This window comes from Pseudonaja textilis, chromosome 2 (assembly GCF_049901715.1).
Source record: "Pseudonaja textilis isolate UNSWEBS1 chromosome 2, rPseTex1.2, whole genome shotgun sequence".
Classification (NCBI taxonomy): domain Eukaryota; kingdom Metazoa; phylum Chordata; class Lepidosauria; order Squamata; family Elapidae; genus Pseudonaja; species Pseudonaja textilis.
Genome location: NC_141991.1, coordinates 216,772,282 through 216,786,226, shown reverse-complemented (window position 1 = coordinate 216,786,226; position 13,945 = coordinate 216,772,282). Strand labels below are relative to the sequence as shown.

At 36.3% G+C, this 13,945-nt stretch overlaps 1 protein-coding gene across 1 annotated transcript in view; it reads right to left on the bottom strand.

The window, feature by feature from the left end:
• Positions 1-13,945, bottom strand: part of MCTP1 (multiple C2 and transmembrane domain containing 1) — a 140,285-nt gene that overhangs the window by 23,065 nt on the left and 103,275 nt on the right. The window contains exon 17 of the mRNA XM_087927045.1: positions 4,834-4,887. Within this exon, the coding sequence (XP_087783171.1) occupies positions 4,834-4,887 (54 nt within the window). The remainder of the gene's footprint in view (positions 1-4,833; positions 4,888-13,945) is intronic.

The window sequence follows — 13,945 nt, the reverse complement described above, 5'->3', positions numbered from 1 at the left end:
CTGATTTAAGAATGTATTGTTGATTTTATAACACTGGTTCCTTGGCCTACTTGGTAATATACAGGGCCAATATACAAGGAAACAGGCGCAGAGTATAAAAGAGTGCCAGCACAGAGAATGAAGAAACAATTTCTATTATAACAATAATTTAGAAACACTAAAAGGTTTCTAAAACCAAGGAGCAGATCCTCACAATCTAGGCAACAAATGAGCCTGTGACATTGTGAATCTAAATTAGCAATGGTTTTCTTTAGATAAAAGTTTGTCTACAAATTTAAACAAATTTACTCTTGATCTTATACATATATACAAAGAAGCCTTTACAGTTACCATTAACATTCATGTAAATAAAGTTGCTATATTAGATGATACATTTACTTTGGTGCATGCCAGTTTCCTAGTTAGTTTTAATTAAAGGAATATTTTAAAAAATAAAGTCAGATGGAGTAGGGAACTAGGTAGTTAAAAAGAGAAATGTCCTAATGACATATCTTTACTACAGCAGGTGCTCACCCCCCTTGATTGTAAGAGTCCAACATCAGAACAGGATGCAATCCCACATCTGACTTTAATTTCAAACTAATTGACAACATCTGCTTAGGTAGCCTGTCTAGCCTTTTGCTAGAACTAAAAAGAACCATCTTCAATTGCTTGTTCTCTCAAAAAACTTCACAAACTAAACTATTTCATAAGTTAATTGTGAAATTACAATGAAAGGCAAGATCAAAATGCAGTGTGTCACAAGCTCACTGAAGGAAATCTGGTATATAAATATATATTTATATATTATATAAATGTAATAAAGAAACTAAACAACTTACTACAATAAAATAAAGACTGGGTATTGCTATGATAAACGAGTTCCAAGAATGGAAAATCAATAACAGAATTAGAAGAAGGTCTTCTTCTAATCCAACCTGCTGCTCAAGCATGAGACTCTATACCATTTCAGACAAATAGTTGTCCAATCTCTTCTTCAGAGCCTCCAGTAATGGAGCACCCACAACTTCTGAAGGCAAGCTGTTCCACTGATTAATTGTTCTAATTGTCAGGAAATTCCTCCTTAATTCTAGGATCTTTTCTTGATTGGTTTCCATTAATTGTTTCTTGTTCTGCCTTCAGGTGTGCTGGAGAACAGATTGACATCCTCTCTGTGGCAGACTCTTAGCTATTGAAAGCCTGCTATCATGTCACCCCAGGCTTCTCTTCATTAAACTAGATATACCAGGGGTCATCCAGTCACCTAATAATCTTTGTTGGTCTTCTCTGCACTTTTTCTAGAATCTCAACATCTTTTTTACATGTGGTGATCAAAACTGGATGCGATATTCCAAGTATCATCTTGCCAAGGCCCTTATAAAGTGATACTAATACTAACACTATAACACAATAATGATTAGGCAGTGCTCAAGAATTATCAATTATCAATAAACATCCAAAATAATATGCCTGGGATCTAAAAGCTGTACTATTTTAGTCAGTGAAGTCAATGAAGTAGTTAGCGTTGGTTTAAACTTCCTGAGGGAATATCCAGATCTTTGATGCCCTATGAAATGCCAACAAGGTTCGGTCATCCAAGTCATCAGGGAACACTTCAATACAGCAGACACTGCGACAGAGAAGGCAGTTCTGTTTAATAGACAAATGCTATATATTTACATTGTACCTATGAAAGGAATATGGTATATTTGGGTGAGAAATATATTTTATAGCCTCCTAAATGTTCAGTTGAAGGAAGCTTCTTAGAGAATGGCTTAATTTCATGTAATTGCCAGTGTTATAACATTTAAGCAGCTATTTGAAGATGCATTCATCTACTAAATAACTCATTTTAATTTTAATAAGAGAAGGTAGATAGAGATTATTATCATCTTTTTTCTGTAATTAAATTGTGCACTCTTGCAAGCAACGGTGAATTTTGCATGTTGTTCTAAACTGAACCAACAGTCTATTTTTCCCCATAATGCAATATATACTTTCATTACTATGTGTCGGCAATAGGTTCTGTATAAAAACATAACTATTATCTTATTTGAAAATGAACATTTCTTATATACAGAAATAATACATAAAATATGACTTTATATAAATTGAACAGTGTCTGAATAATACACTATATCTATTACTGAAATTATATTTGAATAAGAAAGATTTTTAATCAGAACCACTCTGCATAAATTCAGTGAAACTTCTTATGCAAGACAAGACTTGTAACAGACATTGGGACTGATTATGGTTATCATCCTGCAACTTAGTCAGAACTATCAAAAACCACAATTCTATTCCAGCTTTTTAAAAAAAATACTTCTCTGGATGCCCACACAGTCTTGGTTGAGTAGCAAATAAGTTACCCACTCATTTTGCTTAAGTGTCTAATCTCTACACCAGTTCTGAGGAAAGAACCTTATCATAATCACCTAACAATATGCTAAGCAAAAACACATGAAGCAGCTAAGGGGAAGTGTGCAGAGGTCTTTATTAAATAGAAAACAGGTGCTGTAGTTCTCAGCATTATAATGCCCCATTTACCCCCAAGTCAAAAGGTTACTGAACTAATAGTTGCCTTGTGGTAATCGGGGAAAACTAGGTTACTTTGTGTGGCTAGACATCTGGGACATATTTTATATCCTTGCAATATATGCTTCAATTTCAATTAAAGTGAGGCTTTGGCAGGTTTATTAATTTTTTTTATGTTTATTCTATAAGAGGACCCACTGACCTCATTTTACTATTTTACCAAATGAGAAAACAGAACAATACTGAGAGCTAGAGGTCACTCCAGCAGAATTTACATTTGTTTTCTCTCAAAACTCAAATTATATATTCATTTAAAATGGAAGTAGTTAAATTACTTATGATTTAATCTAATTTACACTATGCAGAAAACACTCAACTGAGAAAAATATTGTTAAGTTTGCTTTGAAAAACAACCCATTGCCAAATCATTCTTTATAAGTATTTCCACTAGATACTGTGCATTAGATATGGACATATAATCATTTTACTTAGAAATTATTCATAAACATTTAGTTTCTATGTTAAAAATATACCATTTAATGTCATTTACGTTACTCCTATTTATTTGGCATTGATAGTTCAATTTAAAAGTGTTTGGAATTTTACAAAGTGATTCAGATGGCCAATATAGTTGATACAGTTCCAGACGTTAGTTTTTATTTAAATTATTATTGTTCTCATTTTTTTATAGACAGTGAAAGATGTTGATTTATTATTTAATTACTGAATAAGGTAAGTCCTTTAAATACTAACATCATAAGCAAAAGTAAATTAATACACACATGCACACATATAAATACTAATCAGAAAAAAGAGTAGGTAGGTTATCTAGTTTAAAGAGATTTTAGTTATAAACTTCTAAAAATACAAAACAATTGATAATGAAATATGCTCAAGTGCTAAAAAAAACCCTCCCAAATTGATAGCAGACCCACATTTATCAGAGGGAAGACGTCTTTGTGTTAAAGCTCACTATGCTATAGGGTTGACCTTCATGATAAATCATGTATTGTACTGCTAAGCATTTTGTAATGAAAACAGCACATATGGCTTTGCATGGAAGAAATTTAGGTGTGATATTATTTCATGATTGCAGCTGTTATCAAAATCATTAAAATACATAGATAAAAAACTATCACCATGTATGTACTAAATGTGGACTAATAAAGGTATTCAGAGGTTCGTCTTTCAAAACACGTACCTTAATTGTTCAGAGTAAACTAATCACAGTAAATTTTCCTACATGTCAAATGTTTTCTGGCTGCCAGCCTAAAATTCCTGTAGTGATATAGAACTGTATGTCTCTACTAGCAACAAAGGTCAAAGGCATATATTAAGATAGGTTTTTTTCCACTGTTATTCAAAAAACCGTTGATGGTTTATTAAAACAGTACGTGAAGGTCAGCATTTTCTGCATTTAAATGGAACACATTAGAATAATCTGAATTCACTCCATCAGTATCTTCATTTTAAAAGTTCTTAAAAGACATTTATCTTGCTGCACTTTTCTTTCCCATAAGTCAGCCCTGCCAACTAACATCACGGTCTCTTTCGTACAAGGTCATTCTAATTTCCTCTCTATGCCTCTTCCTTCTTCTCCAGGGACAGCCTTGCAGTCCTATTGCTTGCTTCAATAACCAGTATTAACTAGCTGTTATTTACTCTGGTGGAAATTCTCAGCCCAAATAGCAGCCTAGGAACTGAGCAACTTTCTCAACAGTTGAAAGAGCAACCAGTCTCTTAGACTGATGCTGGGCCACACAATGCCAATCCTGAATCTATCGATACGAGGCAGATGAGAATTGTGATTATTTAAATATCTTACAGAGTGAAACACACATCAAACACTCTTCTACCAAGTAATTCTCAGAAAATTACAGATGGCAATAGACCACCTTCAAACAGTATGGTGTTTCTATTTTTACAATACTCCTCCCACCTGGAAGTACAGCCCTATTTGAAGTACTCCAGAAAGGACATATTTTTGTCCTTCAAAAACAATTGTCACTGCACTTTTCTTCACAACAGCTATCAAGTTCCAGACAAGCTGAAATATATTTATTCTTGAAAGAAGGGGGGGAGGGGAATGGCCCAGTTCTGGACAAAAACATGATATGGTGGGGGAGAAGGGGAGGGAAAGGGAAGGAAAGGTTTATAGATATCTGTACCTTCTATAACACATACACTGTGGCATTGTTAAGATGATAAACCGCTCTGCACTACAAAACACTCCCGTTCCTTTTTAACTGCCTGTAAGAGCAGTTTGTGTCTACTTTCTCCCATCCCTAGGTACCAGGTGCCAGGAAAGATAATTACCTTGTCATCTCTGTCATCCTCTTCTTCCTCGTCCTCTAGCATGTCCTCCACTAGCTGCAGACATAAAGAGTAGCAATTATCAAGAGCTTAAAAAGGAAATATTTGTTTCTTTAACCTTTTCGTACTTTAAATTTTTGTCAACGTGCAAATTTTCTTACAACATTTGGTTGATCTAGAAACAAATATACATTAATATACTATGTAACATTACCAAGCATATGCAAAAGTAGATAGCTCCATTTAACCCTCCTACATCCATTTAACCCTCCTATGCTGCTACCAACTGGTTAGGTCAAAGAATGTCAAAATTTAACTGTAATTACTCAAAATAATTTAATCTTTGTTCAAATTAAACACAATTCCTACTAGGTACCATACAATCTATGATTAATCCAAAGCAGAGAATATGAAAGCGTCTAAACTCCTCAGTCTGGCTGTACAAAAAGAGGTAAGCAGGATGAGAAATTTAGAAGTTCACTTCTTAATTCTTCTTTCTTCTTAATTTTGCAGGAATTAAAATTAATGTTGCAAAAAATGGTGAAACAATTTGTGATCTCATGTTTCAAAACCTCAGCATTTTGTATTTGCATCAATGCAGGATACAAATATATGAATCATAGGATTGTGTCATGAAGTTTTGTTGTTGACTGCTGCTTTTCCTCCCTATAAACACCTATGCATATTTTATCAGTTTATATTTAGAGCAAACCAGAACCAAATTTGTTAATGGATTTATTTCAACCAGATGCAATTGCAACTTTTGAAGTTCTACAGTCCTTAAAAGCCAATAAACCTTTAGAGCAGTGGTTCTCAACCTTCCTAATGCCGCAACCCTTTAATACAGTTCCTCATGTTGTGGTGACCCCCACCATAAAATTATGGCTCGGTTCCTAAGACCACCGAAAATATGTATTTTCCAATGGTCTTAGGTGACCCCTGTGAAAGGGTCATTTGACCCCCAAAGGGGTTGCGACCCACAGGTTGAGAACCACTGCTTTCAAGGAAGCTGATGGAAATTGATATAAAAAAGTTAACTTTATCTTCAGAATAAATGAAATTAATTTCATATTTTTTCTGGAAATGAGACTAATTGAATACATTTACTTTAGGTACATAGACCATCTAGAGTATTTGCAGTAAGGGTTAGTTAAAATCACCCTGGTGACAGAGACATAACTGAGAGAATTCGAGAGTATTCACCAATATAATTTTATCTCGCCCTACTGAAGTCTTGAGCTGACTTCAGCCAAGTTATGCATACAACTCTGAATCCCATTATCCCATTTATGTTAAGGAGATATATACATGCTCAAAAAAAATAAAGGGAACACTTAAACAACACAATGTAACTCCAAGTCAATCACACTTCTGTGAAATCAAACTGTCCACTTAGGTAGCAACACTGATTGACAATCAATTTCACATGTAGTTGTGCAAGTGGAATAGACAACAGGTGAAAGCATAGGCAGTTAGCAAGACATCCCCAATAAAGGAGTGGTTCTGCAGGTGGTGACCACAGACCACTTCTCAGTTCCTATGCTTTCTGGCTGATGGTTTGGTCACTTTTGAATGCTGGTGGTGCTTTCACTATAGTGGTAGCATGAGACGGAGTCTACAACCTACACAAGTGGCTTAGGTAGTGCAGCTCATCCAGGATGGCACATCAATGCGAACTGTGGCAAGAAGATTTGCTGTGTCTGTCAGCGTAGTGTCCAGAGCATGGAGGCACTACCAGGAGACAGGCCAGTACATCAGGAGACATGGAGGAGGCCGTAGGAGGGCAACAACCCAGCCTCAAGACCGCTACCTCTGCCTTTGTGCAAGGAGGGACAGGAGGAGCACTGTCAGAGCCCTGCAAAATGACCTCCAGTGGGCCACAAATGTGCATGTGGCTGCTCAAACGGTCAGAAACAGACTCCATGAGGGTGGTATGAAGGCCCGACGTCCACAGGTGGGGGTTGTGCTTACAGCCCAACCCCGTACAGGTCGTTTGGCATTTGCCAGAGAACACCAAGATTGGCAAATTCGCCACTGGTGCCGTGCTCTTCACAGATGAAAGCAGGTTCACACTGAGCACATGTGACAGACGTGACAGGGTCTGGAGATGCCGTGGAGAAGGTTCTGCTGCCTGCAACATCCTCCAGCATGACTGGTTTGGCAGTGGGTCAGTAATGGTATAGGGTGGCATTTCTTTAGGGGGCCGCACAGCCCTCCATGTGCTCGCCAGAGGTAGTCTGACTGCCATTAGGTACTGAGATCCTCAGACCCCTTGTGAGACCATATGCTAGTGCGGTTGGCCCCGGGTTCCTCCTAATGCAAGACAATGCTAGACCTCATGTGGCTGGAGTGTGTCAGCAGTTCCTGCAAGATAAAGGCATTGATGCTATGGACTGGCCCACCTGTTCCCCAGACCTGAATCCAATTGAGCACATCTGGGACATCATGTCTTGCTCCATCTACCAACGCCACATTGCACCACAATGGGGGATGCTTTAGTCCAGGTGTGGGAGATCCCTCAGGAGACCATCCACCACCTCATCAGGAGCATGCCCAGGTGTTGTAGGGAGGTCATACAGGCACCTGGAGGCCACACTCACTACTGAGCCTCATTTTGACTTCTTTTAAGGACATTACATCAAAGTTGGATTAGCCTGTAGTGTTTTTTTCCACTTAAATTTTGAGTGTAACTCCAAATCCAGATCTCCATGGGTTGCTAAATTTGATTTCCATTGATAATTTTTGTGTGATTTTGTTGTCAGCACATTCAACTATGTAATGAACAAAGTATTTAATAAGAATATTTCATTCATTCAGATCTAGGATGTCTTATTTTTGTGTTCTTTATTTTTTTGAGCAGTGTATTTTCTTTGCTATATCGTATTATTAAAATATCTTTTCTTTTATGTGTACTGAGAGCATTTGCACCAAGACAAATTCCTTGTGTGTTCAATCACACTTGGCCAATAAAAGAATTCTAATTCTAATCAGGAACTGTGGATTTGTGGACCATGGAGATTGGAAAAAAAAGATTGCTGTACAACACTGGAAGGAAAAATCTACTACAATATTTTATTTGCAGCAATAGAATCCTGATATTTGTTTGTTAATATTTGAATATATTTTTCCAACAACACAAGTAAAAGGGAACTTAAAAAATATTATTGAAATGCTTGGAGTTGTTATTTTTATTTCCAGCCTTCCTGCTTTTACACTTTTTCAAAGTTATGCCGAATAATTTTGATGTTTATGGATCCTTAAATGTTGTTGCATGCTTTCTTCTATTATGTATTTTAGGATTTTAAATGCCATCTGTTTGTGTCTGTGCGTGTGTGTGTGTCTAAAATGGCAAGATTGCAATTTTCAACATGCGTGCAACAAATACAGGTCCATCTTGCACTTGTAGATATTGCCTTTTCATTGGGGACAGCCTGCCTTGCTTGCACCTCCCAGTTTCCCTTTTCAAATGGCTCAGTTAAAGCAATGGGATGCAGCTGATGATATGAAGCCACACTGCTTAATGGGTTGATATTCTTTACACCCAGCTATGGAAAAAAATTAGTTAGTCCTCATTTAACAACCACAACTGGGGCTGGCAACCTGGTCATTAAGTGAAGCAGTCACTAACTGAAACCACAACTACATTTACTTACTTCAGCTTTCCTTTGCAGAACCGCACGCAAGTATTGGGTGTAAAGTTATTTTTATCACCATTGTAATTGTGACTGTTCACTGCATGAGGCAGTGAAGAACTACCTCCACGGAGTGTATTTTGGTTACAGATGGCAAGGAGAAAAAGGGGGGAAATGTAGGTTGATTTTAAGCTACACTGAGAATGCATGAGCTACTCACATGATTATACTCCCCAAACAAGTGGATACAAAAGAAATCCTGGTATATTAACTTTTCATGTACATTTTTCAGTCTAATACATTCTGGTAAAAACATGACTTGATATATTAATTAAAAATTACATTTTCATTCTAACAATGATTTTTCCAATATTCCACCATACTTCCCTTGGAAATTCAAAAGGTTCCATAGGTATGGGTTTTAATGTAGCTCCTAGCAGTGGTGATGTTGGAGCAGGAATCAAATATTTATATTTTACTATATTTTACTAAAGCAGAATCTGGAAATGCTTCATGAATCCCAGAGCCCAAGTTAGGAAGCAGTCTATTACACACAGTAACTTAAAACCTATGCTATTATGTGAAAAACCAATAGCTCCTTCTGTTATCCTGTTCAAATAATGTGTGTGCTATAGAATACAATCATGTGGAAGTTTTAGATCACCGTATTTGCATGTTAAGTGTCTTTTTATTCCATAGTTACTTGGTCTATTTAGATTTGTTTTCCAATTTTTGTTGGCCATTCTTAGTCTTTTGGATCTATCATGTAACATAACATTTGAATAATTCATATAAATATATAACAGGATAAACTTTCATAAAATGGCTAGATTTCTTCCATTAAAAAAATTGCTGTCACAATTGCATTTCACAACCTAATAGTATTAATCAAACAAAGGAAAGCACCAGGGAAATCAGAAAGCTCTAATGCAAGCAGTTAAAAGTGACATGACCTTCTGTAATGTCACTTGTCACCGCTGTATATGCCACATAAGAGAGGAAGCTACTTAACGACCTGTTTTCAGGAGTAGATCCATGTTTAATATATGAATGCAGATGACAATTAGGTGTCTGTAAAGGTTGACTCCATATAGTGTATACAATATATACTGTATATATGAGTTCTTTGTTATGATTTCTATGTAGTTGCACATTACACAGTGTAGTTCATGAATTGCATTGTATTTACAAAACTATTTGTTTTATAGTGTTCGGATTGGATACTACTATCCTCCCGCAAAACTTCCAATCAAGCTATTTTCATGTAACAAAAATACAGATTAGACATCTGGTAACATAACTTATAAGCAGAGTTGATGCCTCCTTCCCTTTCTCTCCTTCTTTCTCTTATCCTTTGAATCAACAATAAGGACAGAACTGCATCTCAAATCAACATCTATACTCTAAACTATTAAAAGCATTTGGATAGAAGCTGGGGTCCATTTACATTCTTCCCGTTTGTCTATGTACAATCAAAGCACAATATGTGTTTGCCATCTCAGTTGATTTACAGTGCTTGAATGTAATTATAAAATACAATGATTAAATGTGCAGTTTAAACAGACTATATAAAACTTCTCAGATGATTTTAGGTCATGAGAAAGTAATTTAGGCCAAACTGAATATTCCCACATTTTGTTTGCTCATTGACAATACATTAATTATATGGTCATTTCCACAACAGAGTCATTAGATGGATCCAAGTTTATATATTTTCTGAAAGCTGATCCAGCTGTATATTATTCAAAAGTTATGGCACTTGATAATTTACAAAACAAAGAATGGTCAGTAATAATTTGAAAACAATTCTTAATAGTTCAAGTAACTACAGAATAAAATGGGCCTTTAAAATGCAAACACCGTGATGTAAAGTTTCTTCCGGAATATAACTGTATTACCTGAACAGCACACATTTGAATAGAAAGACATAACCAGAAAAAGAAAGGGAGATTGGCTCCTTACTTCTTAGAGATTTCAATTGGTTATATGAACAGACTTGTTCCTAAATTAGATCATGTAATTCATGAAACACTAATTCTTCAATTTTAAGCAAACACCTAAAAGAAAATGGTTCTTTCATGGGCCTAATAATGCATTTCACTCATTACAAATCAAGTACAGATAACCCTTGCTTAATTATCTTAAATGAGTGTGGGAACTCTGCCTTAAGCCAAGCGGTCCGCTAAGTGGGAAATAAAGGGATTGTGACTATGCACTCCTGCTGAAAAAAGATAAGACTTCACACCTTCAGCTTTTGTTTGCTTTTTAACTGCTCCAAACTTTGGAATTTTCAAGCCCATGCTTACTGACCTATGCACATTGAAAGCAATCGCACCACCATCCAGTGACTGGAAGCTGTAGGTGCACTACCCAAACAGCTACCCCTCCACAATTTCTCTACTGGGTAGAAGAGGGAGGAGAGAGAGAGGGAAAACAAGTGAATTCTGTAGGCAGTCTCTCCTTTGCCAGATTCCTTCCCCCTCCATGCACAAAGCTGAGGTATTGGAGGGAGACTGCAAAAGAGTAAGCTTTTGCTCTTGTGCACATCAAAAGCAATATGATTGCACTGATGGGATCTGTAGGTGTGCTACACAAACAGCTTACAGCACTTTCTTGAAATATCTTCCTCTCCAATCTCTCTGTTCTGGGAGGATAGGAAAGGGGGGGGAGCAAGCAATTTCTGTAAGCAATCTCTCCTTTGCCAGGCCCTTTCCCTGCTGCCAGTGTGTTGCATTGCTTCTAAGTCAGGAAGAGCAAACAGTTTGCTCTCTTGAAATCCCTTTCCAATCTACATGCTCTGGAAAAGGGGGAAGGCAAGGGTTTTTTTTGAGGGGGGGGGGAGTATAAAAACACACACATCAGGCATAAGTTAATGCATATTGATTATAATGCAATCACATGACTGAGGGAAGTCATCTTGGACATGGTCAGAAATTGGCCATAAAGTAATTTTTCAGCATCATTGTAACTTGAATGGTCACTGAATGAGTAGCTGGTAAGCAAGAACATAAACACACATATTATTACATTTAATAAAAAAATGACTATCTGTCATCTATCTACTCTTTTTAATCAGCCTAGATTCTGTTGCAATTAAGTGAAGCCTTATATAGATCATTAAATACTTAAACTTTGGTCTATCTAAAAGTTCTAAAATCTTTGCAGAAATAACCATCAAGTTTCAGATTTATTTAACCTTTAGATTAAAAATAAATGCTAAAATAAGCATATTTTAGATGACATGCAGTTTGCTAAGTAAAATCCTAAACTGATATTTAAATACTCCGGTAGAAACTTTGATTTAATCAGTTGAATATATTTTTCATACAAAGCTTTGAAAAAATGTTATTTATTTTGTTACCACTATAAATTTAACATAACAATATCTGATACCTTGGTTGATTTCATAATGACAGAAAGAGGTTGTCCGGTTGTCATAAAGGCTAGTGAATAAAACTTTATGATTAGCCCAAATGTTTTGCAACTGTACAGCCACGTGGGGCATCTTGTGTTTTTCCAGTAACATGATGTGAAGGTCATATTTGATCTCTCAATCATGAACAAAACATCAGGAGTCAGATAAGCTCTTGCTCTATGGCTAGAAGTAGAATCTATGACATTTCTTTAACTATCAATCCTACTATCATCCCTAAAACATCCTGGATGGGGATGATATGATTTGCAGTCTGACTTCTGGAGAAACAGAGAGTTTTTTCCACTGTTCTAAGGGAACATTTCTGGTGTGTGTACTAATGTGTGTAAATCAAGCAATCTACTTGGCATGAATAGGGACTTCAAAATATGCTACATTATTGCACAATGTATGCGTAAAGAGTGAATGTGTGTAAATCAAGCAATCTACTTGACATGAATAGAGACTTCAAAATAGGCTATATTATTGCACAATGTATGTGTAAAGAGTGAATGAAATCAAACTGGGTGTATCTGTCATAATCAAATATTTTATTTATTTATTTATTTATTTTATTTTGATTTGTCAATCACTTACAAGATAATAGGGATAAGTATATACATAGTTATGAACACATGAAATGGGTACATATAAGAAAACAATAGGACAGGGACAGTAGGCACATTGGTGCGCTTATGCACGCTCCCTACAGACCTCTTAGGAAAGGGGTGAGGTCAATAGTAGACAGTCTAAGGTTAAAGTTTTGGGGGTCTGGGGAAGAAACCACAGAGTCAGGTAGAGTATTCCAGACATTGACCACTCTGTTGTTGAAGTCGTATTTCCTGCAATCAAGTTTGGTGCGGTTAACCTTGAGTTTGTATCTATTGTGTGCTCTTGTGCTATGGTTGAAGCTGAAGTATTCATTGACAGGTAGGACATTGCAATGTATGATTTTATATACCATACTTAGATGAGACTGAAGACAGCCTAATTCAAGGTTTTCTAGGTCTAAAATTTCAAGTCTGGTGGCATAAGGTATTCTACAACAAGTAGAGGGATGGAGAACTCTTCTTGTGAAATATTTCTGGACTTTCTCAACTGTGCTAATATCAGATACGTAATGTGGGTTCCAGACTGATGAGCTATATTCGAGTATTGATCTAACAAATGTTTTGTATGTTCTAGTGTGATATTACTAGAGAAAAAGCTACGTAGGATTAGGTTAACAACTCTTAATGCCTTTTTGGCTATGTAGTTACAGTGGGCTCTAGCACTTAGATCATTAGAGATGAGTATTCCAAGGTCCTTTACAGAGCTTGGATCATCAACAAGGTCTTGACTATTCAGCTTGTATTTTATTTTCTGATTTTTTTTGTCAATATGTAAGACAGAGCATTTATTTGTTGAGATTTGAAGTTGCCTTTTGTTTGACCATTCTGAAACATACTCAGTATCTTTTTGAAGGGTAGCAGTACTGTCTGTAGTATTGAACAACTTTACATCATCAGCAAAGAGAATGAAGTTGCTCTTAATATGATCACAGAGGTCATTTATGTAGAGTATGAAGAGAGTTGGTCCTAGAACGCTGCCTTGGGGGACACCACTGTTGACAGGTACAGAATTTGGATAGGAACTTAACTAGTAAGGCCACTGATTATACAGAATCACAAATGTGGAGGTTAATTAGTCCTTACTTAGTGCAAGCTCTCCTAAATGTTCTTTTACTTTCCCCTTATGTATCCTGGGTTGTACCACCTAATGGCTGTTTCCTAGAGCTTAGCTTCTTTTCTGACAGAAGACAAATGTAAAACACTGGTTAAAATATTTTGCTTTCTTGATATCCTCAATTTCCTCCTTCCTCTCTGTAAAAGATTTACAAACTCCTCTCCTCTTCTTCTGTTTCTGCTGTATACCCAAAAAAGCCCCTTTTATTAGTTAGGATATTTCTCCAAGCCTCTGCATATTCTAGCTTTTACATTTTAATGACACAGACTCTATAGTTTCTGATAACTGCTTTATATTCTGATTTGGTTAAGTTCTCCTACTACCATTCCCCCACCCCCCACAGCAT